At 35.7% G+C, this 24451-nt stretch overlaps 1 protein-coding gene and 1 long non-coding RNA gene across 3 annotated transcripts in view; one reads left to right on the forward strand and one right to left on the reverse strand.

Moving 5' to 3' along the window:
• Window positions 1–2123, reverse strand: part of LOC144303136 (uncharacterized) — a 58910-nt gene extending 56787 nt beyond the window's left edge. The window contains exon 1 of the long non-coding RNA XR_013370128.1: window positions 1972–2123. This is a non-coding gene — a long non-coding RNA (uncharacterized LOC144303136). The remainder of the gene's footprint in view (window positions 1–1971) is intronic.
• Window positions 2124–2127: 4 nt separating this feature from the next.
• TERB2 (telomere repeat binding bouquet formation protein 2) lies at window positions 2128–23456 on the forward strand. Of its 2 annotated transcripts, none has more exons than XM_077880927.1 (7): window positions 2128–2272; window positions 2387–2468; window positions 3261–3400; window positions 6540–6601; window positions 9638–9723; window positions 16881–16969; window positions 23257–23456. In XM_077880927.1, exons 1-7 carry the CDS (start codon window positions 2209–2211, stop codon window positions 23397–23399), a joined length of 666 nt encoding a protein of 221 aa, XP_077737053.1. In that variant the 5' UTR covers window positions 2128–2208; the 3' UTR covers window positions 23400–23456. The 2 variants fall into 2 exon arrangements, with proteins under 2 accessions (XP_077737053.1, XP_077737054.1); XM_077880928.1 differs by lacking the exon at window positions 23257–23456 and adding an exon at window positions 17456–17583.
• The last annotated feature ends 995 nt before the right edge of the window (window positions 23457–24451 follow it).

Here is a 24451-nt window from a genome sequence, read left to right on the forward strand (position 1 = left end):
CTGAAAATACAACAGTTTAAATACCCAAACTACTGTTGATAATAAGAAGTTGATTCTAGTTTTGTTTTTGGTTGTTGCTTTAGCTACAATGTTGCCATAAACATTACTGTACAAGGTGTACTGGTAAACTGGAGCAAGAGTTTCTCTAGGTATATATCTAATAAATGCTGGCACATAGGGTACATCTTCAACTAAGTAATGCTGAATTGTTGGTCAAAGTGTCTATGCCAATTTACATCCCCACTAATCGGTGTTCCCATTAATCTATGTCTCTAGCAACTCCATTATGACCAGTAAAGTGAGTACATAATGGTATTTCATGGTTTTAGTTTGCATTTTCCTAATTACCCCTGTGGTTGAGCATCTTTTTATAAGTTTATCAGCCATTTAAATTTCTTCATCCATGAAATGTCTATTTAGGTGTTTGCCCATATTTTCTATTGTGTTGTTTTTCTCTTATTGATTCATAAGGTTACTTTTGTGTATGGGACGCCTGGGTGGCTCAGCAGTTTAGTGCTACCTTCAGCCCAGGGTGTGATCCTGGAGTCCCTGGATCGAAATCCACGTCGGGCTCCCTGCATGGAGCTTGCTTCTCCCTCTGCCTGTGTCTCTGCTCCTCTCTCTCTCTGTGTCTCTCAAAAATAAATAAATAAAATCTTAAAAAAAAAAAAAGGTTACTTATGTGTTCTGGATACCAATTCTTTGTTGGTTATTCATACTGCAAATATCTTCTCCTATTGGTTAATACTTGCCTCTGTTAAAAATTATTCTCTACTCAGAGGCCTGAGAGGTATTCCCCCCCTGTCTTATTCATATGTTTTAAAGTTTTGCCTTTCAAATTTAAGTGCTTAATATCCAGTCAACTTGAAAGTAACAAGCATACATTAGCATGCACCTAACAACTTAATTTCAATAAAGCAAAAATTAACAAGAAATCAATAAATATCCACAAAGGGATTTTACTATGGTTCTTTCAGTAATTGAAAAATCTGACAGCATGATTAGCAAACTTGACCCAATGAATGGGTCAGTATATGCAGAATACTGTACCCAACACTCAGAATATCCAACACTCACAGAATATTCTTTGGAAACACATACATAACACTGACCATATACCTCAATCATAAGGGAAATTTCAACAAATTTTAAAGGATTATAATCATATAGGCCATATCCTTTGACTCCAATGTATTTAAGCCAGCAATCATTAATGGCAGAGTAACTAAATATTCATGTGTTTGGAAATTTTAAAGTAAACACAGTTTCAAGGAAATTTATAGCCTTATATGCACATATCAGAAAACAAAGAATGAAAATCACTCCTCTCTTTCAAGAAATTAATGAAAGCAAGTTAAAGCTAAGGAAATTATACGAACAGAAATTAGTAATACAGAAAAGAAATACAAAAAAGAGTATCAACAAAGTCAGATGTTTGTTCTTTGAAAAGACTAATAAAATTGACAAACCCCTGGTTAGACTAAGAAATAAAATGGCACAAATTGCTAATAACAAAAATGAAAATGGTATTGCCACAAAGCCTGCAAACATTAAAAAAGATAATAAAATGTTTTATGAAATTTATATCAATATTTTAGAAATTTTAGATTAAAGGGCTCCAACACCAGAAAAATATAGCTTATCAAAACTGATGTAAGGGGGTGGGTGGTGGTGGGTTATGGTGAGGGTGGGGGTGGAAATTGTAAAAGAAAAGCATAATTCTGAAAAAGCAGGAAATGTAAACACTAGTGAAATTTGAGTATATTAAAGAATTATTATTTTCAATGGTGATAATGGTATTGTGGATTTATTTTTCTACAAGTCCTCAACTTTCAGATATTCTAATGGAGACATTTATAAATTAAACGATAAAATGAGTTTTGCTTCAAAATAATACCTGATGCCACAGAACCTGCGACCACGCCTGTAACAAGAGCACAATAACTTTGATACTGAGGGTTTAACACTCACAAGCTGGACTGACTGACCCTTCTCCGCCATGTCAGGGGAAAGCTGAGAGGCTCCTCCGCCACAGTCCCACGAGCCGGTCAGCTCTCTGGTGGTGACGGAATTCCTGTTCCTCTCCCCTCAGTCTCTTCCCGCCCATTACTCTGAGAACCAATCACCGAGCTTGGCTTCGCACCTCAGACCAATCAGCGATCCCCGCTAGGCTCCCCCCCTCCCCCCCCTCGTGTGCCGGCCGACGCCATGTTTCAAGGGCAGCGGGGTTGGTTCTGCGGCAGCGTCGGCGAGGAACTGAGGCAGTTCTGGGGTAGGCAGCTGGGTGGAAGGGGCGGGTGAGGTGGTGGGCAGAGCACCCCTCTTCTCTATGGTGCTTTGGTGCCAGGATACTTGCTGGGCTCACCTTGTGCTCTTGCCTCCGCAGTGGACGAAGGGGGCTCCATCAGTGACCCAAGGGCTGCCGACTTCTTGTTCAGCTGTGATGCCTCCCACCCAGACACGCTGAGGTACCTGAAGGCCGCCGGGCAGTGCCTCTTGGGTCCTGATGAGCCAGGAGTTGGAGATGGAAGTCGCGGTGCCCTGAGAAATATTGATGATAGGAATAGACTGGAAAGGAGCACGTTTTCAGCCCCAGATGGGGGGTGGGGGGATGGGCGGGGGCAGGGAGGGGGGCAGGGAGGGGTATGTAAATAACTTCTCGCCACAGCCGAATGGCCTCCCTCCTGGTCTGCGAGGCTTCCCGAGTTCCAGCCTTGTGATTCTAGCTGTCTGCCCCACAACTCTGTATGGTGCCCTGAAGGCCCATCGCATTCAGTATGTTTCAGCCCAACCCCCTGATTGCCCCTTCACACCTGCACCAGGTCCTGTGTTCTCAAACTTCAAACTGTACTAGTTTCTTGTGAATAAACAACTCCACCCCCGTTAATCAGTCGGTGGCCAAACACCAGGGTACGTATTCCGTGTACGCCTGTAAATGTTCCTCCTACTCGCTGCTATCTTCCTCCACACCTTCATTATCGCTCGCCCGGCTCTAACAGTAGCTTTCTGAGAGGTTACTCTGCCTCCAATCTGCACCCCCCCCCCCCGCGATCCCCCTTCACACTGCTGTCCCATTTATGATTACAAGCCAGAGGTGTAATCACCACCCTGGCTGCCCCCTCCCCACTCCCTTAATTCCCCAGTGGCTTGAGTACCTATAGATAATTATCCCTGCTTCCTCTCACTTTTTCTTTCTTTTGAAAGGTTGAATACATTCTTGTTTATTTTATAACCTAAAATATTTCCTTTCTTTCTCCTAGAATATATCAGAGCCTTGATTACATAGAAGACAATGCTACAGTTTTTCATGCCCACTATCTCTCTGCAGTCGCTAATGCTGAAATAAAAAACTCGGTGACTTTAGGTCATTTCATTCTTCCCCCTGAGTGCTTGCAAAAAGGTTAGCAAAGATCATTTATCCGATCTCTGTTAGCAGAATCCAGCTAGTTCTCCCAACTTTACTGATCTTTGTTCTCAATAAGAGATTTTTGTGTTTCATATCATTTAATATAAGTGGAAAAGCATGAGCTTGGGATCAGATTACCTTGAGTATATAGTCTGGTTTTGTTTGTTTATTGCTCATTCACACATTCACGAAACTACTGTGTCAGGTTTCAACCAAGGTGGTGGTGAGTCAGTGGTGAATAAGACAAAAAGCAGATCTTGCCCTCACAGTGCTCACTGGCTAGGATCCAATACTTACTAGTTTTGTAAACTTTAGCAAGTTGTTTTGAGGATAAAATATAATATATCAAGTAGTCTGACATGTGAGCATTTAATAAATGTTTGCTAGTTTTGAATCTCTTCATTATTATAATAAAATTTTAAGATTCATTGTAATAATGAACCCATATACTTATTTGTATTGTTCTTTATACATTGGGGCACGTGTGTGGCTCAATAAGTTAAGTATCCGACTCTTGATTTTGGCACAGGTCATGATCTCAGGGTTGTGAGATCAAGCCGAGTCAAGTTCTGGCCTGAGCCGGAGTCAGTTTAAGATTTCCTCTCCCAGGGGCAGCCTCGGTGGCTCAGTAGTTTAGTGCTTGCCTTTGGCCCAGGGTGTGATCCTGGAGACCTGGGATCGAGTCCTGCATCAGGCCCCCTGCATGGAGCCTGCTTCTCCCTCTGCCTGTGTCTCTCATGAATGAATAAATAAAATTTAAAAAAAGAGGAAAGATTTCCTCTCCCTCTCCCACCCTTCCCTCTCTCTCTCAAAAAAAAAAAAAAAAAAAAGTACTTTCCCATTAACTAGTTTAATTATTTCAGCAACCCTATAAGATAAAGGGCAAGTGAATAAACTGCTTCTGAGATTGATTCTTTTAGTTTTCCCTCCTTAGAATACGATTTCCCTGACTTTTGTGGCCTATTTTTAAATATCTCATTTTAGGTCTTACATTATTACCCAATTAATGATACATGTGTGTCTATGCTTAGAAAGACAGACTGAAGCTAGAACAAATTCCCACTGAGCAGGCTATTTAAAACAAAAAAAAACAAAAAGAGTTTGAAAAAGATTTCTATAGGAGAGCTTTAGAAACTCCAAAGATTGGATTCCTTCCACAATTGATGTCCTGGTAAGAGCTAGTTATAACAATAAATTGTTCTAAATGATTATACAAATAAATTAAGGATTGGGGATTGGATAGGACAACTGCTTTATTAAAAAACTGTGCCAATCAGTGAATACCCACCTTTAAAGAGCTTATATTATAGAATGACTATCTGCTCTAATATTGTTATTACTTCTGTCTTTGAATTTAGCATCTTATATTAAAATGTATTTAAATTTTAAAAAAATCTGTATTGAGGCTCCTGGGTGACTCTGTTGGTTAAGCATCCAACTCTTGATTTTTTATTCATTGTCATACTCAGGTCATGATCTCAGAGTCATGAGATCAAGCCCCATTTGGGGCTCGATGCTCAGCACAGAGTCGGCCTGAGATCTTTTCCTTCTGCCCCTCAAGCTCCCACTTGTATGCATTCTCTCTCTCTCATATAAATAACGGGGAGCCTGGGTGGTACAATTGGTTAAGAATCCAACTCTTGGTTTTGGTTCAGGTCATGATCTCAGGGTGGTGAGATAGAGCCCAGCATGGGGGGCTCCATGCTCAGTGCAGAGTCTGTTTAAGACCCTCCCTTTCTCTCCCCCTCTGTCCCTCCCCCAATCTCTGCATGTGTTCCCTCTCTCTAAAATAAATAAATAAAAAATTTTAAAAATCTGTTTTAAATGAAATGATGCTCCTTTTTAAGAATAAAAAGTATACATTATTATCTACCTAGACCAGTATTGTCTAGTAGAAGGGTAAAATGCAAATGTGAACCAATGCTAATTTAAAATTTTCTAGTATAAATAAGAAATCAATGAATAAAAATAAGATTTTTATTTATAAACGAAAAATAGATTAATTTATTTACTTTTAGAGAGAGTGCAAGTGAGAGGAGGGACAGAGGCAGAGGGAGAGGGAGAGAATCTCAAGCAGACTTCCCACTCAGTCTCATGACCCTGAGATCATGACCTGAGCCCGAAATCAAAAATCAAATGCTTGGGATCCCTGGGTGGTGCAGCGGTTTGGCGCCTGCCTTTGGCCCAGGGTGCGATCCTGGAGACCCGGGATCGAATCCCATGTCGGGCTCCCGGTGCATGGAGCCTGCTTCTCCCTCTGCCTTTGTCTCTGTCTCTCTCTCTCTCTCTCTCTCTCTCTCTGTGTGACTATCATAAAAAAAAAAAAATCAAATGCTTAACTGATTGAGCCACCCAGGTGCCCCTAGGTAAATTAATTTTAAGAATATATTTTATTTAACCAGGTATAACTAAAGTATTATCCTTTGAGTATATAACCAACATAAAAATTATCAAGATATTTACATTCCTTTTTTAATGCTAAATCTTTGAAATACAGTGTTTATTTTATACTCAAAACATCTCACTTTGGACTAGCCACATTTTCTATGATGCCAATATGTAGCTGCTCCAGTGGCTGCTATAGTGGACCGCATAGGTCTAGAGGAATGTTACCTTTTTATCTTCAATTGGGCTACCGTGGAAGCTTTTGAGATCATTAAAGAATGACATAGTCCTTTAACATGCTGAGCATTGTTAGAATTCCTATACTATTATGCCCACTAGACATGTTTCTCTTCCATTCTTCTTTTACCAACCATTAAATTCTTGAGGACCTCTAGTGTACAAATTTAGGAAGTTTACACCTTTTGTTTTGACTGGATAATTGTCTTCTTTATTAACGGTTGGCCTAAAGATACAGACATCTAATGAAGGCATATATTCCAGCAGAAAAAATTTACAACAATGATTCTCATGATGCTATGGAATCATCTGGGGAGGCTGTTAAAAATACAATTCCTGAGCTCCTCCTCAATCATCTGATTCAATAAGAATCTGCATTTTAAATCAGTATCTTAGGTGAGTTTGATGCAAGTGGAATAACGGTGACCTAGAAATTTCAGTCTTCAAGTAAACTTCAGAAAACTACAAAATTACTTAAAAAATAGTATTGAATTTGTTTTTCTTACCACAGAAATAAGAAGAAAACTTGGTAATTTTATTTGGGAACAAGACCAACATTTTCAGATAGAAAAGGTAAGAGTAAATTAAAGTACTTGGTTAGAATATACAGTTGCAAAAAAATTTTAAAGCAATGTAATCTTAAAAATGTTTACTTGTGACATGCTAACATCAATGATCCAGGTTATGGAATTTAAAGGACATGCTTTTAGAGAACATTATCTAGTCTAATACTATTTTCACACTAGTACACTGATAATGTTGAGATATTTTTATATGAATAAAATTATTCATGTAAAAAACTTGAAAATTTATCATTAATTGGAGAAGTAATAGGTGCACAGAATTTACCAGTTTTTTATTGCCAGCATAGATTCTGATTTACTAATTCCTATGTTGTGTCATTTGTTAAATGTTTTGAATAACACCCCTCAATAAATGTGTACAATATTGAAAACTGTTTTATAGCTTTTACTATTCTGCCTCAAACTTGTTAGTACTTTTGACTTACTTCAAAATCTTTACACAGTAGCCAATTTGGGATAATTTGAGGGTCAAAAAGAATGATAGTAATGAATTATAGTACATTAAATTTAAAAGAATCCATGATTCAGTAGTGCTACTCTGAAAGCGTAAAGAAAGAAAAAAAAAAGAACAGAAGGAGGGAGAGGAGGTAAGAAGAGGAAAGAAAGGAAGGCAGGAAGGAGGGTTGGAAGTAAGGAAAGGAAAGATGAAATTTAAGAAAAAAAATTTAAATTTAAGGGAAAATTTCCTTATAAAATAGCAACTAATAAATATAGAAAAGATGGTAGAATGCAAAGCCCTAATTACCACCCCTAATAAAATAATTGATTTAGGCAGGATCATTAGTAGATGTTAAACCCATGATCTTAAATTATCACCCCTTAGATTACTTATTAGTTACAAAGATAAAGGATGTGCCTTCCCAGTAGAGATATCTGGCAGACACCACATAACCAACTGGTCAAATTTAGCATCACCGAAAATGGAATAACCTCTCATTATGTTCAGCTTGATGTGATATATTAAAGGTACACAATGTTATTTATATAGCGTTCTTGTTCAAAATGCTTAACCTAATTAACCTTAATTTAATTATGAGTAATCAGACAATTCCAGAATGTGAGACATATCACAAAACAGCTATCTAGCTTAGTCTCTTTAAAACAATGTCCTAAAAAAACAAAACAAAAAGGCAGAAATACTGTTCAAGATCAAGAGACATAACAAGCAAATGTGATGTATAAACCTTGATTGGATTCTGGATGTTTTCTAAATAAAAAGTAAAAAAGACATTTTGAGAACAATTGGGAAAATATAAATGTGGACTATTAGGTGATATTGACTTAATGTTAATTTTCTTAATTGTAATGGTGGTATTGTAAAGATGAAAGAATGCTTTTTAAGGAAAATGCAGGGGTGCCTAGGTGACTCAGTCCATTAAACATCTGCCTTCAGCTCAGCTCAAGATCCCAGGGTCCTGGAATTGAGCCCCACATCAGCCTCCCTGCTCAGCAGAGAGCCTGCTTCTCCCTCTCCCTCTGCTGCTCCCCCTGCTTGTGCTCTCTCTGTTAAAAAAAATAAGATCTTTTTTAAAAATTAAAAAGATAAAGAAAATGCAACCTAAAGATTAAGGAGTAAGATGTCATGATATCTGCAAATCTTTTCAAATGGTCCAGCAAAAATAAAAAATGAGAGAAGGCATGCAGAGTGATTAAAAAATGTTAACACGTTATGAGTCTAGGTGAAAAGTGTATAGTACTTCTCTGACAATTCAGAGTTTGAAAATTTTCGAAGTAAACACTTAGGAAGAAAATCTTTATATGTCTAAAGCCAAGCAATTATACATTTTGTATTCCTTTCATTAGTTTGTTTTTTCTTCCCAAGTTTTCATCATCTGAAAATCATAGTTATTTAAGTATCTTTGGCTATGTTATAGTAAGGGCCAAATATCTAATCCTTGGCTTGTCATAGTGTTTTCACTATGGTGTAGAATAGTTGTTATTTGACAATAATTATTGAGTATGCTAGAACTTCAAAGCTGAAAAAGCTCCTTAAAGCTCATTAATTTAATTATTCAGTTTTAGAAATGAGAACTGAGGTAAAGAAAAGGTAAAAAACTGTTTTAGTTTATATACTAGACATCAGCAAAATGGAACCAAATTTTCTCAGCTCCCACCCGATCCAGTATTTTTTCTTTGAAAAAATTAGTAGAACATGTCTGTAGTGGTGACTAACTCTAGAAATTATATGATTTTGTGATAAATGATTTTGTTAGTTCTTTCAAAATATTGATTAATATTAGCCAATTATAATAATGTAACCATAGAATATATAACTAGAAAGTACTTCTTTGAATGGCAACAGCAAGGATAAATCTGGAAAGTAATTTGGGGGAGCATTAATATTGTTTGGAGTGGATTTGTGATTTAAACAGAAATTTCCTAATGGTGTATTAAGTAATTATAATTATGTGACAGGTGCCAATATCTGAGTCACTTTCACATAATCTTTTTGAAAAGCGTAATACACATTTAGTTCTTTCATAACTCTATAGCTATATATTCCATTTTAATTTTGAAGTGGAAATATAATTTGTTCAGCTTACTTAATATTTTTGATTTGTAACTCAATGGAAGCCTAGGAATTTTCAAGTCGAAGATTTTAAGAAAGTTTAAATTAATAACGTTTTTGTTTCCTTTTATTTATTTTATTTATTTATTTTTTGTTTCCTTTTAAAAACTAAAAAGTACTATGGCCACATTAGGGAAAATTTCAAAAATTGAAAAGAGAATAAAATTAGTCAAAATTTTACAATCTAATACAACCACAGCTGATATTTTAAAAATACATAGTCTACATAGCCCTAAAAACAAATAGTATAATTGTGTGTGTGTGCAAAATTTTTCAAGTTTTTGCCACCAAACTAGATTGAATGGACCTAAGTGTCTAAATATTTTTATGACTCTTGATAATATACTCAAGTATATTGCCAATTTACTTTTTTTGCTTTTTAAAAAAACATTTGATTAGATCATTGATGTGCTGACTTTTAAAAATGTGATTTTGTTTTCTTTTTGCTATCCACAGCATTATGAAGTAACACCAAATGAAATAAAAGCCCTTAGGGAAAACAGTGAACTAGAAACAGATCGCAAAAAAGAATTATCCAAAAGGTATTGAATTCATATACTTCATTGATATTCAATTTAATGTAGGCATCTTTGAGCACCGACTGTGTTTATCTCATTTAATTTTCGTGGTCTTCTTACACTATTAATATTATCATTATCACCATTGCCACTTTATAGCAAAAAAGATCTAGGATTAGGTACATTAATTTGCCCAAAGTTATACAAACTTTTATTATTTTTTAAAAATATTTTATTTCAGAGAGAAAGAGAGAGAACATGAGTAGGGGGAGGAACAGAGGGTGATGGAGAGGGAAAAAGCAGACTCTTCACTGAGCAGAGAGTCCGATGTAGGGCTCTATCGCAGAATTCTGGGATCATGGCCTGAATTAAAGGCAGGTGCTTAACCGACTCAGCCACCCAGGTGCCCCAAACTTTTATTATTAGGTGTGGAGAAGTTGGATTTAACTGGGTCAGTCTAATTCCAGAGCCAACCAGTATGCTAGACTATCCTTGCACAAAAGAAACAAGAATTTATTTATTATTTATGTTACATTATTTTTTAAATAAGAAAATATATGAAATATTAGCAGTAATTTTATTAGGATTGGAAGGTCTAAGTGATTTCCTCCTCTCTTTTCCAAATTGTTTGTAATGTGGTTCCTTTGGTTTAAGAAATGAAATTTAAAAAGACACACTCATGGACTTACCATTATGTTAGAAACAATCTATGAGAATCCCCCTTTGTTTCAGCCTTATTCATAATCTAGTCCTAATTCCATATTTTCCAGTTCCATGGTTTTCAAATGCTCGTGGGGAGTACTGGCTATTCGAAGGTCTGGTATTTTGCTGCTGAAATAAAAATGATCAAATAGTAGCTATCTCTCTTCAATATTAAAATTAATGGATTTACTTTATATAGTTCTTTCAATTTTAAGTTTTTCTTCCATAGTTTGTACCAACTATTTGGTTTGTTATAATTTGAAGTTAGTTGTTACCTAATTTACACAAAGTTGTGTATTTAAGTAAGTTTAGTAAACTATTGTTTCATGGTCCTGTGACTTCTAGATATTCTACTACTTAAGTTTGAGAATTCATTTTTTAAAGATTTTATTTATTTATTCATGAGAGACACACACAGAGAGAGGCAGAGCCATAGGCAGAGGGAGAAGCAGGCTCCATGCAGGAAGCCGGATGTGGGACTCGATCCCAGGACCATGTCCCGAGCCAAAGCAGACACTCAACTGCTGAACTACCCAGGTGTCCCGAGAATTCATATTTTAAGTCTTGGGATCTCTATCTCTAGCACTCCTTTGAACTTACTTGTTACGCTTTTTTGAGATAAGATAAATAGAGGAAGAAAAATAAGAATAGAGGAGGTAAGACCGTGAAGATATTCTGAAGGGATTAATAGAGGAAAGGATAATTATCCTAAGTGATCTTGTAAGAGAAGGCTGGGAAATAGAAAATAAAAAGTAACTCCCAGTAATTCACTTGACTAGGAAAGATATTAGATACATAAGTTCTTTAACTCATGGTTGCCTGTAAAACATGGAAGCCATAAAGGAAAAAGATTGAGAAGTATAACTACCAAAAAATATTTTAATCTTGTATGTGGCAATAAAAATACCATGAACTAGGTCAAAAGAAAAATATACACTTGGAAAAACATCTGATAAAAACGGGTTTAAGATACAAAGGGGGCTTACAAATCTGAAGAAAAGATGTCCAATAACAATAGCAATAACAATAGACAAAGGATATGAATGGATACCTTAGGTAGGTATCTAATCTAGAGCCTTTTCTTTATGGAACCACCAGAGGGTGCAGTGTGAACATAGATAAAATATACTTGTCCTTACTCAGGAAGCATTTTTGTTGGTGTACTACTGGTGATATTGAACAGTAAGTGATGAACTAGTTATTAAACACTTGCTGAATATAAGACACTTGCAAGCTTATCAGTTCATTTGATTCTTGTAACCTTATAAGATAGATAAATATTATCAGACCCATCTCACAATTGAGGAAAAGAGTTCAGAGAGCTAATGGTCACCCAACATTGCTTAAGCTGAATTTGAAGCTAAGTTTAGCTGATCCAGAATCCAAACTCTTAATCACTATACTATTTTTGCTTCTCAGTATCTTCCCCAAATCTTCTAAAAATTGCATGAACTTACTCTACTATAAACCTAATGCATATAATTTTTCAAAATAGAAAATAAAGAAAAATTTAAATAATAAGCAACCCTGCCACTTAGAGATAACCACCACCAACATTAGGACATTTCTTCCTAGTTTTATACAAATAAGTCTTGCTTTAATTTGCATTTTTCTTTGAATACTTAATGGATTTGAACCTTTTTGAATTTTTTAGCGTTTTATATTTCTTTTCTGTGGTTTGTTTTTATCCTTTATTCCCCCCACACACACCCATTTCTTAAAAAAGATTTTATTTATTTGACAGAGAGAGAGCACACAAGTAGGGGGAGTGGCAGGCAGAGGGAGAGGGAGAAGCAGGCCCCCCACAGAGCAGGGAGCCTGATGTGGGAGCCAATCCCAGGACCCTGGGGGATCAGGGATCATGACCTGAGCCAAAAGCAGATGTTTAATGGACTGAGCCACCCAGGTGACCTGCTTTCTCCCTATTTTATTGGAGGCCTTATTGTTTTTCTTATCAACTTGTCTGGCATCTTTATATAGTAGCTATATTATCCTTTTGCCAATTTGCCACATTGTATTCACAATTTGTTGTCTGGCATATACTTTTTTAGAGATATAAGTTTTATATTTTCCATCATTAATCACTTTTCCTTTATAATTTCTTCTACCGCTTTTATGTTATTTCCCATTCAGAGATCAAATTAGTTTTAAACTCTGCAGATATTTATTTATTTTTTTTTTTTTTTCTGCAGATATTTATTTTGGTGTATGGTAATAGGTGAAGATCTAAATTGATTTTGTTTTGCAAATAAGAGATTTCCACTGGTTTTTTGAATAATCTATTTCAAACTGATGTGTAATTTTCCTTTGTCGAACGTTGTTTTTGTGTATATGAAGATCTATTTTTAGGCTATTTGTTTTATTCCATTAATCTGTGGATCTATTTCTGTATCAATACAATATTCTTTTAAGTTATATAACTTCATTTATGTATTTTAATACGTACAAGGGAAGTCCCAGTCTTATTATTACTCTCCTTTTAAAAAATATTTTCCTTACATCTTCATGCCTACATGTTACTTTCCTATTTTCAAATTTTAATTATGAAAACCCAACATGTACAAAAAAGGATACTATGAAAATACTGGTCCCTAGTAAGTCAATTTCCCTCCCAGAAGCAACCAATATTATCAGTTTCCTTGCCTTTTTTCACTCAATAATTTACCTTGGAGATCATTCCATATTATTACATAAAGAGTTTTTCATGTTTTTATCTATATAGTGTTCTACTATATGGATGTACCATAACTTACTTAACTAGTTGCTTATTTTAATGGACTTTTAAGTAATTTCTAATTTGCTATTAAAAACAGTGCTTCAGGGATCCCTGGGTGGCGCAGCAGTTTGGCGCCTGCCTTTGGCCCAGGGCGCGATCCTGGAGACCCGGGATCGAATCCCACGTCGGGCTCCTGGTGCATGGAGCCTGCTTCTCCCTCTGCCTGTGTCTCTGCCTCATTCTCTCTCTCTCTGTGACTATCACAAATAAATAAAAATTAAAAAAAAAAAAAAAAAAAACAGTGCTTCAGGGGAACCTGGGGTGGCTCAGTCGGTTAAGTGTCTGCCTTCTGCTGGGGTCATGATCTTGGGGTTCTGGGATAGAGCACCTCTTTGGGCTCCTTCCTCAGCGGGGCAAGGAGTCTGCTTCTCCCTTTGCCCCTTCCCCTGGCTCATTCTCTCTCTCTCGCTTGCTCTCTCTCAAATAAATAAATGGATCTTAAAAAAAAAAAAAAAAAGCAGTGCTTCAGTGAATGATTATCTTATGTCATTTTGTATGTATGGGAGTATCTGTAGGGTAATTCTTAGGATCGAAAGGCATGTAGATTTGTATCCTTAATAGGTCTTATCAAATTGCCCTCCATACAGTTTAAATCAATTTACGCTCCTACTGGTTATGTATAAATGTGCCTTTTCTAGCTATGGTAACCAAACATTCAGGTTTGCTTAGAAATGTCCTGGTTTTAATCCTGAAAAGCCCCATGTCCTGAGAAATCCCTCAATCTGGGGTAAACTGGAATATAAAACTGGTAAACTGGTTAGTCATCTTGTTTCCCCTATGCCTTCTCTAACACAGAGTACTTATCATATATTTTGGTCCTTGCTAATCTGATAGGTATAAAATGGTATCTCACTCTAGTTTTGTTTGAATTACTATTATTATGAATGAGGTTGAGTTGTCTTCAGATGTTTGAGAACCACTTATATCTCTTTTTCTGTGAATGTTTGTTCGTATCCTTTGCATATTTTTCTATTGAGTTTTGCTTTTTTATTTTTTGATAAGAACTCTTTACATTTTAGGAGAGTTACTTCATTTGAAATAAATTACAATTAATTTTTAATTTTTAATTAATTTTAATTTTTAGCCTGTTGTCTTTTGACTTTGTTTTGTCATACAAATATGTTTTCCTGTATGCATTCATGCTTATTAACATTTTCTTTGATGGTTCTCTGGTTTTATATTGTACTTAGGGAAGTCTTCCTACTCTTAAGATTATTATCATTTTTTGCTATGGTTTCTTCTTAATGATTTCTTTTTTTTTTTTTCAATTTAAATCTGTGACACATTTGGAATATATTTTGGTGTAAGGTGGGAACCTACTTTTTTTCTTTTTTCCTCCAGATAGCTAATTACTTGTGGCTATTGATTAAATAATTTATCCCCTCACCACCATCTTAAAATGCCACCTTTATCATAGGTTAGATCCCTGTAACTATTTGGGTCTATTTCTGCATTTTATATTTTTATATTCCATTCATTTGTCATGCAACAGCACCATTCTGTTTTAGTTATTTATAATAGAACTTAATATCTGGTGCTAGGTTTTCTTCTTTAGTCTTTTTCAAATTTTCTTAGCTATTCTTTCTAGTTTATTTTTCTGTCTGAATTTTAGAGCCATCTTGTTCATATGTTTTTTAAAAATTACTGTTATTTCTGATAACATTACAAGAAATTTATAGATTAACTTAGGGAGACTATCTCTGATACTGAATCTTCCCATCTGAGAAACGGTATTTTTCCCTCACTTGTTCAAATTTTCTTTTGTGGCCCTTAAGGAACATTTTTCATATTTTCTTCATATGAATCACATTTGTCTTTTAAGATTATTGCTAGGTATTTTTTTTCATTCTATTATAAATTTGATCTGCCTCCTATTAGATCTTCTAACATGTTGTTCAAGTAAATTTTAGAATTATTTTTTTCTTGACCTCTAAAATCCCTATTGGGAATTGTGTTAAAATTGAGAAGAATTGATGACTTTATAATTTTCAATATTCCAATCCAGGAGAATATCTTTTATTTTTTGTTTTAATTTTCCTTTTCTATATCTCAGTAAAATTTCTTATTTTTCTACATATAGAATCACAAATTCCTTGTTATAGTTATTTCTAGATTTTTATGAATTTTGTTGCTGTTGCAGATTGGATCATTTTTATTTTATTTTATTTTTTATTAGTTATTGCTGTTATATAGGAAATTTATTGATTTGGGGATATTTGTTTTATAACTGCCCACTTGGAATCTTTAAGATTCTAGAAACATTTCAGTGATTCTCTTGGCTTTTCAGAGTATACAATCATATCATTTGTTAATATGAAAGATTGCTTCTTCCTTTTTACTAGTTATCTCTTTTTCATTTCTTTCTTTACCCTCCCCCATCTCATTGCTTAGCTAGAAATTTCAGAGCCATAATAGATGATAATAATGGTTTATCTTTTTTTAGTCCTTGACTCTTCTGGGAACACTATTTTGCTTATTTGAAGGATCTTACCCTAACTGAGCTACAGTTTCTTTTATAAAAGTTCAGATGAGGGCAGCCTAGGTGGCTCAGTGGTTTAGCGCTGACTTCAGCCCAGGGCCTGATCCTGGAGACCTGGGATCAAATCCCACATTAGGTTCCCTGCATGGAGCTTGCTTTGCCCTCTGCCTGTGTCTCTGCCTCTCTCTCTCTCTCTGTGTCTCTCATGAATAAATAAATAAAATCTTAAAAAAAGAAAAAGTTCAGATGAAATCTAACTTTTAGATAAATTAAAAATAAAGCTTTTACTATCACTAAATGTAATTTTAGATTTTTTTAAGGAAAATAAATTAAGGATGACCCCAACTTTTAATTATTGAGACTTTTATTTTCATGCAATTGTATTATCTATTGGTTATATGTAGTCTAAATATAATAAACATTGTTATTTGGCACAGTTAGAAAACAGAATACTTTAGTTGAAAACTACTTAGCTCTTAAAAGTTAGAATATAAATAATTATACACAACCACACTCAGAATAATTTAACCATTTTTCTTTTTAACTCAGAAGTCACTTCAGAATTTTAGTGTATTGCATGATTTTCCCAGATTTCACTTTTTATTTATTTTAAAGTTTTGAAGTACTAGTTAACAGAGTTCCAATTATTAAACACTGAGTAACAAAAAATGCTGTGATTATTTTAAATAGAGCCCACTGTGCCTTCTTTTGGCATATTTAAGATTACATATGTATATTTTTAATCTAATTATAAAGTCTTATTATAATTTTTAAGATTTTATTTCTTCATGAGAGACAGAGAGAGAGAGAGGCAGAGACATAGGCAGAAGGAGAAGCAGGCTCCCCACAAGGAGCCCGATGTGGGACTCGATCCCGGATCGTGGGATCAGGACCTGAGCCAAAGGCAGACGCTCAACCTCTGAGCCATCCAGGCGTCCCTAATTATAAAGTATTATTGAATTATTATGCTTTTAAGAATATTGAGGAAGACCTAGGCTTCTACATACACAAAAAATATGTTTTGTGAAGTGGCCAAGAAAACTGAAAATATCTGTATGGGAACTAGTATTACTTAGAAGCATAAAAGAAGTTCACACTGAATGTTTTCATCCAATAAAACTGAAGTCTGCTCAAGTGCAAACAGCTTACTATATATATTGCCTGGAATAATTTCTCAGGAAAAAACAAGTATAAATATGACTTTCTGTATGCTTCATTTTATAGCACAGAAAAACATTTTATAAGGACTCCAGTTACAGAAAAGCAGATGTACTTCCCTCTTCAGAATTATCCAGTAAACAACATGGTAACAGGTAATTTAAAATAAAATTTAGAGAACACCCAAGTAGGGAAGAAACAAAAGAATATCTTGTACAATAATGCAGTTGTCCTAGACTAGCAAGTAGAGACCACTCAGTTATAGATGCTAAAAGAGGAGATATCATTTGAATTAAATAAATCTGCTGAATTGACCCAGAGTTAGGTCCTATATTTTCTGTTAAAAAGCTGGTCTATTGGTAGTGTGAATACACATTCCTGTTTACACAAGACAGTTCCAGTTTATGTCTGTTGTCCTGGCATCAGTAATCTCCATACCCAACATTGGGCTCAAACTCAGTTTTTTACTCTCAGGTGTCCCAATTTGAGAGACAAATTACATGGACAACTCTAATCATAGTTTCCTTTGAGAATCTGATGGATTAGACCCCTTTCCCTAGAATACACACACACACAAACATAACACACCAACTTTACTATAATTAAAGAGATTCACAGGTGTCCATGGACTCCATATTTAGCTTTTCTAGTGCCTGACATAAAGAAAAGACAGCTTACTAAGGCTGACATGAGAGGATGGAACCAAGGGAACCAGGTGAAAAGTGGCCACTGGGATTTAGATAATGGTGAGTGAGGTGGATATTTGGATACTTTGATCTGGGTAATATTCAGTAGGGTCATTTTTAAAATAGAAGTTTTATTTATTTTAAAAATATTTTATTTATTCATGAGACACACACACACACACACACGCACACACACACACAGAGGCAGAGACACAGACAGAGGGAGAAGCAGGCTCCATGCAGGGAGCCCGATGTGGGACTCGATCCTGGGACTCCAGGATCACACCCTGGGCCAATGACATATGACATCGCCAAACTGCTGAGCCACCCAGGGATCCTAAAATACAAGTTTTTAAAAAAAATCTGTTTAAAACACAGCAACTTGAAAAGTATAGGTTTTTGAAATTTCATTTTAAAAATCATTTTAGAGTGCATTCTTTTTATCAGTGTGAAAACTCTTAAAATTAGTCCACAAATTCCTAGATGTCTTCTCTCATAGTACTATTCCTTCTTACCATTTGGTCTAGCCATTTGTTTTTTTTTTTTTTTTTTTAAGATTTTATTTATTCATAGACACAGAGAGAGAGGCAGAGACACAGGCAGAGGGAGAGGGAGACGCAGGCTTCATGCAGGGAGCCCAATGTGGGACTCGATCCTGGTTCTCCAGGATCACACCCCAGGCTGCAGGCGGCGCCAAACCGCGCGCCACCGGGGCTGCCCTAGCCATTTGTTTTATTACTTTTTTCTTCTGTTCATAGTCTTTAGAAAAGCACTTTAGAAAAACTTTTAATATGTCGTTTGAGGATGAGTCTTGGAGACATCAAAGAAAACTGTTACCCAGCTTTGACAACAAAGTCAGTCTGGGGCTCTTAGGAAAAATCATGGGCTGTAAAGGGCAATGAACTAAGTAGAAGTACTTAAGTTCTAATATTGGGAGCAGCAGTTGTACCCTGACTTATCCCTTAGGCCTAAACATTCAGATAAAATGGAGGTATCTGGGAATCCCTGGGTGGCTTAGTGGTTTGGTGCCTGCCTTTGGCCCAGGGCGTGATCCTGGAGTCCCAGGATCAAGTCCCACATCGGGCTCCCTGCATGGAGCCTGCTTCTCCCCTGTGTATGTCTCTGCCTCTCTCTCTCCTCTGTGTCTTTCGTGAATAAATAAATAAATAATCTTTTTTAAAAATGTAGGTATCCCTTAAACTATGGTTGTGGCATACTACTGGTATTGGTTTTGTTTCAGGGAACTATATCACCAGATTCTAAATGTCTCATGTTTATTTGGACTTACCAAATGTTTGATAACTTATTTGAAAAATCAATGATAAATATTAAAATCAGCCATGTAAAAAGACAAATGCTTGGATTTGGACGTGTAACAATGCTGCTGTGTTTCATTGTATTCAAAAGACAAGACAATGTTGTATTAAGAACAAACTAAAAAAAGAACTATAAAAATAATCATTAGAATTTTTTTTTTTGTTTTTTAATCATTAGAATTTTTAAAGTAAAATTTCAACCTCTGATAATCTTTTGTTAATTTTATTGATAGAACCATAGTAAAATTTTCTGGTATTTTTATTTGCTTGATTATTTTCTTTCTTTATATTTCTACATGAAAATTTTATTTTATTTTTTTAAAGTTTATTTATTTATTTATTTTAAGTGATCTCCATACCCAACTTGGGTTCAAACTCATGACCCTGAGATCAAGAGTCACATGCTCTTCTGACTCAGCCAGCCAGGTGCCCCTACATTAAAATTTTAAATAACACTTTCTTAGAAGAAAGTTTTAATCTTTAGAGATGATTTTTGGCTATAATTTTGCGTGGAATGACAACTACTTCCTTTTTTTTTAAATTTATTTATTTATTTATTTTTTTATCATGCCCATCTGCTTATACAGGAAGGAATAACTTCTTGTTGGAATATAGTGATTGACAGTTCTAATTTAGGCAGTGGTAGCAATTTCTGTGACTATAACTTGACTGTCTCTCAAAATGGGTTGGGTTCAGCTTAATGAATATTAAATCTCTTAAAACTAATTAGATTTTAGGTGCAGAAAATACAAGTTGGAACTATGCCCTAGGACCTGAGGCCCTAAGTTGTGACAACCAAAAATATCTTCAGATAGTGCCAAATGTCCCATAAAGTATCAAGGGATTTGTGTGTGTGTGTGTGTTTTGCTTTTGACTAGAATTAAATTCTTTTTTTTTTTTTTTAAGATTCTATTTATTATTCATGAGAGACACACAGAGAGAGGGAGAGACATAGGTAGAGGGAGAAGCAGGCTTCCCAGGACTTCGGAATCATGTCCTGCACTGAAGGCAGACACTCAATCACTGAGCCACTCAGGCATCCTTGGAATTAAATTCTTTTAGTCTGATATCACTAGTTATCACCCATGATAATAAGTTCTGCTTGATAGCTACATGTGTGATTAATTTTTTAAAATTAATAACTAAAATTATCTTGCAGGCAAAAATTTTCTTTTCTTTTTTTTTAATGAGAGAGAGAGAGAGGCAGAGACATAGGCAGAGGGTGAAGCAGGCTCCATGCAGGGAGCCTGACGTGGGATTCAATCACAGGCCTCCAGGACCGCGCCCTGGGCCAAAGGCAGGCGCCAAACCCCTGCGCCACCCAGGGATCCCCAGGCAAAAATTTTCAAACCAAAAAGTTCTAATAATTAAAAGCTTAGGAGCCTATCATGGATACTGTATTAGTTATCTATTACTGTGTAACAAACTGCTCTAAAAGTTAGCAGCTTGAAACAATGAACATTTATTACTTGATAGTTTTTGAGGGCCAGGAATCCAGGAGCATCTTAGTTAGATATTTCTGTCTCAAAGTCTCTCATAAGGTTGCAATCAAGTTGTCAGCAAGCCTGCAGTTACTCCAAGGCACAACTGGGACTGGAATATCCATTTTAAAGCTCACTCTTGTGGTTGTTGGCAAGCCTTGGGTCCTTGCTGATTTTTGGCCAAAGGCCAAACTCCTCACCAAGTGGGCCTCTCCATAAGGCTGTTCACACGTGGCAGCTTGCTTTCCTTAGAGTGAGAAATGCAAGAGGGAAAAAGAGCATACCCAAAACAGAAGCCACGGTCTTTTTTATATCCTATTCTTAGAAGTGGGATACAGTCACTTCTGCCACTTGCCATCAGTCAACTAGGCCAACCCAAGTACAGTCTCCTTCCAGAGATTACACAAATTAGTGAATACCAAGAGATAAGAATCATTTAGGGCCATCTGAGAGGCTAATTACCACAGACACATGTGGAATCCTCCACCAAGAACATTTTCCTGAGGCACCTGGGTGGCTCAGTGATTGAATGTCTGCCTTTGGTTCAGGTCATGATCCCAGGGTCCTGGGATTGAGTCCTGCATCAGGTTCCCCACAGTTTTTGTTTAAAGATTTAAACAAAATCTTAAAAAACAAAACAAAACAAAAAAAACACTACCTCCATCAACATGTGGTACATAAGCATATTGCTTAATTGCCTCTAATATAAAGTGACAGCTAATAAATTAACTATGAATCCAATAATATAACACTGATTAGTGTTTTTAAAGATATTTTAATCATTATCATTCACTTCAGAAAATCTCTTGAAGCATTACTATACTCCATATGGCTCATGATCTTTGCCTAATGACAAGGTTTCTGTGTAAAATAAACTAGTACAGAAAAATATTAACATTTAGTTAATTGCACATATACACTGTGTGAAGTTTCTGAAGATATATGTGAGGATAGGAATTTTAAAAATAATTATTACATTAATAAAAATATTCCTGTAATTATAAGAAAGATAGTACATTTATGCATCAGAAATGGATTATTCTAGCAGCTTTGAAGTAGTTAGGACTTTAGGCTACAGTCAACTGACACTTGATTTAAACTAGCTTAAACAAAAGGGAGTCTATTAGAAAAATCACCACATCAACCAAACTGTGAGGAAGACAGACGTATTGCTCGGCCTTAGAAGTAACTAGGACTCATGGCTATCTCTTACTGATACCCAGTTTTTTTCTGCATGTTAATTTCTTTTTTTTTTTATATAAGATTTTATTTATTTATTCATGAGAGACACAGAGAGAGAGAGAGAGACATAGGCAGAGGGAGAAGCAGGCTCCATGCAGGGAGCCCGATGCGGGACTCGATCCAGAGGCTCCAGGATCAGGCCCTGGGCTGAAGGCGGCGCTAAAATGCTGAGCCACCCTGGCCGCCCCCTGCATGTTATTTTCATTTTATTTTTCTCTCTTGAAGCAAGTTGGCTTTCTTTACATGGTAGGAAACATGGACCCCCATGACTCCCAAGTTTTGGATCTTAGAGCTATGGTCACCTGAGTGATAATGATTTGACTGGCTGCATTATATATATAAAAATCTAGAGAAAGAGCTGTGATTAGCCCAACTCAAATCATTCCCAAAGCAACTGTTGGGGGCGAGGAGCAAGTTCATGTAGAAAATGACTATTTCTATATAAATCAGATGAATTGGAGGGAAGAAAAGAGAGTTCTGAGGAAAGATGTTCGTTTTTTAAAATTATTTTAAAGATTTTATTTATTTATTCATGAGAGACACAGAGAAAGAGGGGCAGAGACAGAGGCAGAGGGAGAAGCAGGCTCCATGTGGTCCTGATGCAGGACTTGATCCTGGGACTCAAGGATCATGCCCTGAACATGAAGGCAGACGCTCAACCGCTGAGCCACTCAGGCATCCCCAGAGGTAGTGTTTTAAAATCAATAACCTTTGAGATTTATCAGAATTTTTCTCATAGTATTTACTTTTAAATTAGTTTCAGTTTTAATATAAACTACAAACATATTACACATAAAATATAATCATTCACATAAGCAGTTGCTATCAAGGTAATATTGCTTAAAGTCATTGATTCCTTAAGCTCTCTACATTCTAGGTGTTCTTTTTGATACTCTTATCAATTTCAGATTATTAACAACATCAAAATTACTCATATCTATAACCTTTGTTGATTAAGCAGTAATACTGATTTTCCCTAGCTTTTTTTTTTTTTTTAGATTTTATTTACTTGTTTGAGAGAGCGAGAGAGACAGCAAGGACCTCAGTAGTCAAAGTGGATAATCAAATATTTGTGTTTTAAAAGGAGGGAGAAGGGGTTCCTGAGTGGCTCAGTTGGCTAAGGGTCTAATTCTTGGTTTCAGCTCAGGTCATGATCTCAGAACAGGCTCTGCACTCAGCTTGGAATCTGCTGGAGATTGTCTCCCTCTCCTTTTTTTTTTTTTTTTTAATTTTTTTTAATTTTTTTTTTTTTTAATTTATGATAGTCACACAGAGAGAGAGAGAGAGAGAGAGAGAGAGAGGCAGAGACATAGGCAGAGGGAGAAGCAGGCTCCATGCACCGGGAGCCTGACGTGGGATTCGATCCCAGGTCTCCAGGATCGCGCCCTGGGCCAAAGGCAGGCGCCAAACCACTGTGCCACCCAGGGATCCCTGTCTCCCTCTCCTTATCTCTCTGCTTCTCCCCTGCTTCATACACTCTTTCTCTCTAAAATAAATAAATAAACCCTTTAAAATAAATAAATAAAAGGAGGTAGAAGGTTGCAGGGAGTGGGGAGTTGGAAAGGAAAGTGTTTATGGAAGATTTTCTCACTGGTATTATTTCTTCTTTTTACTTATTTCTAAAAATATTCTTTAGAAATCTTAAATCAAACACACTGAAAAACAGAATGATAGTATGATAGGATTTCAAATATAAATATATATTTTTATTTTGTAGGTTATATATCAATTGATGCCATGAAGAAATTCCTTGGGGAGCTACATGACTTTATTCCTGGAAGCTCAGGATATTTGGCATACCATGTTCAAAATGAAATTAACATGTCTGCTATAAAAAACAAATTGAAGAGAAAATGTTAAATTGTCTTTATATCTAGGCATTTATTTTTTATAAAATATTACTAAAGATATGCATAATTTTACATTCTGTCCTTTCATACAGGGGGAGGGGAATATAAGGGAGAGTTCTGTTTCTCAAAATGTATCTTTAGGTAATTCAGAATCATTCTGGCTCCATGATTTGACATTTTGGCTGGATTTTTTCCCCACCTTATAAGGCTATGTACACAGATTCTGATTACACAGTTGTTATGGAGTAACTGTAATTGAAACACTTCATAAGAAGTCTCAGTCTTTCTCTCTATCAGCTGCTCTTTTGCCTTTAACATTCTATTATATATGTTTTTCTAGGTTCAATGTTGTAAATGCTAAGTTTTATGATTCTGATCATCTTATTTTGATTTTTAAAAATTAGAATGTTATCGTTGAGTTCTGAATTATTGTTTCTGACTTGAAAAATATGGAGTAAAACATTTTAATGATTCAGTCTTCATGTGTGGACAGTTCCTGAAAGCATGTACCAGAAGTGATTTAATGTAACAAGCACTTTATCAACTGAAATGAGCCCTCAAATCACCTTAGAATCACAGTGCTCGAAAGAACCTTAGGGAACAATGAGGAAATGAAGGCCTTGAGAGGGTGTTTTGCTTAGGGTGACTAATTGGAGGCCAAATCAGGAAATAACATTATGAAATGTATGAGTGATGTTTGCAAATATAGTTTAATTTATGGGTCAGAAGGGCTATGGGAAATAGGAAAGACAGAGGAGAACCAGAACACTGAAGAAAAAAGAACTTTAGGGCAGATTTATGAGCCCTAGTGAAATATATAAAACCTACAGTGAAATAATGTTTATACATGGCATGAAGGTTTTTAGGATCTATAAGAGAATCAATCCACAAAGAATAAATTAGTTAACTCACCCAGTGCAGAAACTACCTCATCATCCCAAACAAACTGGCAGATACTTACCAACAATCTGTGAGAGGAGAATTTGTGCATGATATATCTTTTATATAATTTTTGTGAGGCTATCATCTTTTTTTTTTTAAGATTTTATGTATTCATTCATG

This window comes from Canis aureus, chromosome 32 (genome assembly GCF_053574225.1).
Source record: "Canis aureus isolate CA01 chromosome 32, VMU_Caureus_v.1.0, whole genome shotgun sequence".
NCBI classification, from domain to species: domain Eukaryota; kingdom Metazoa; phylum Chordata; class Mammalia; order Carnivora; family Canidae; genus Canis; species Canis aureus.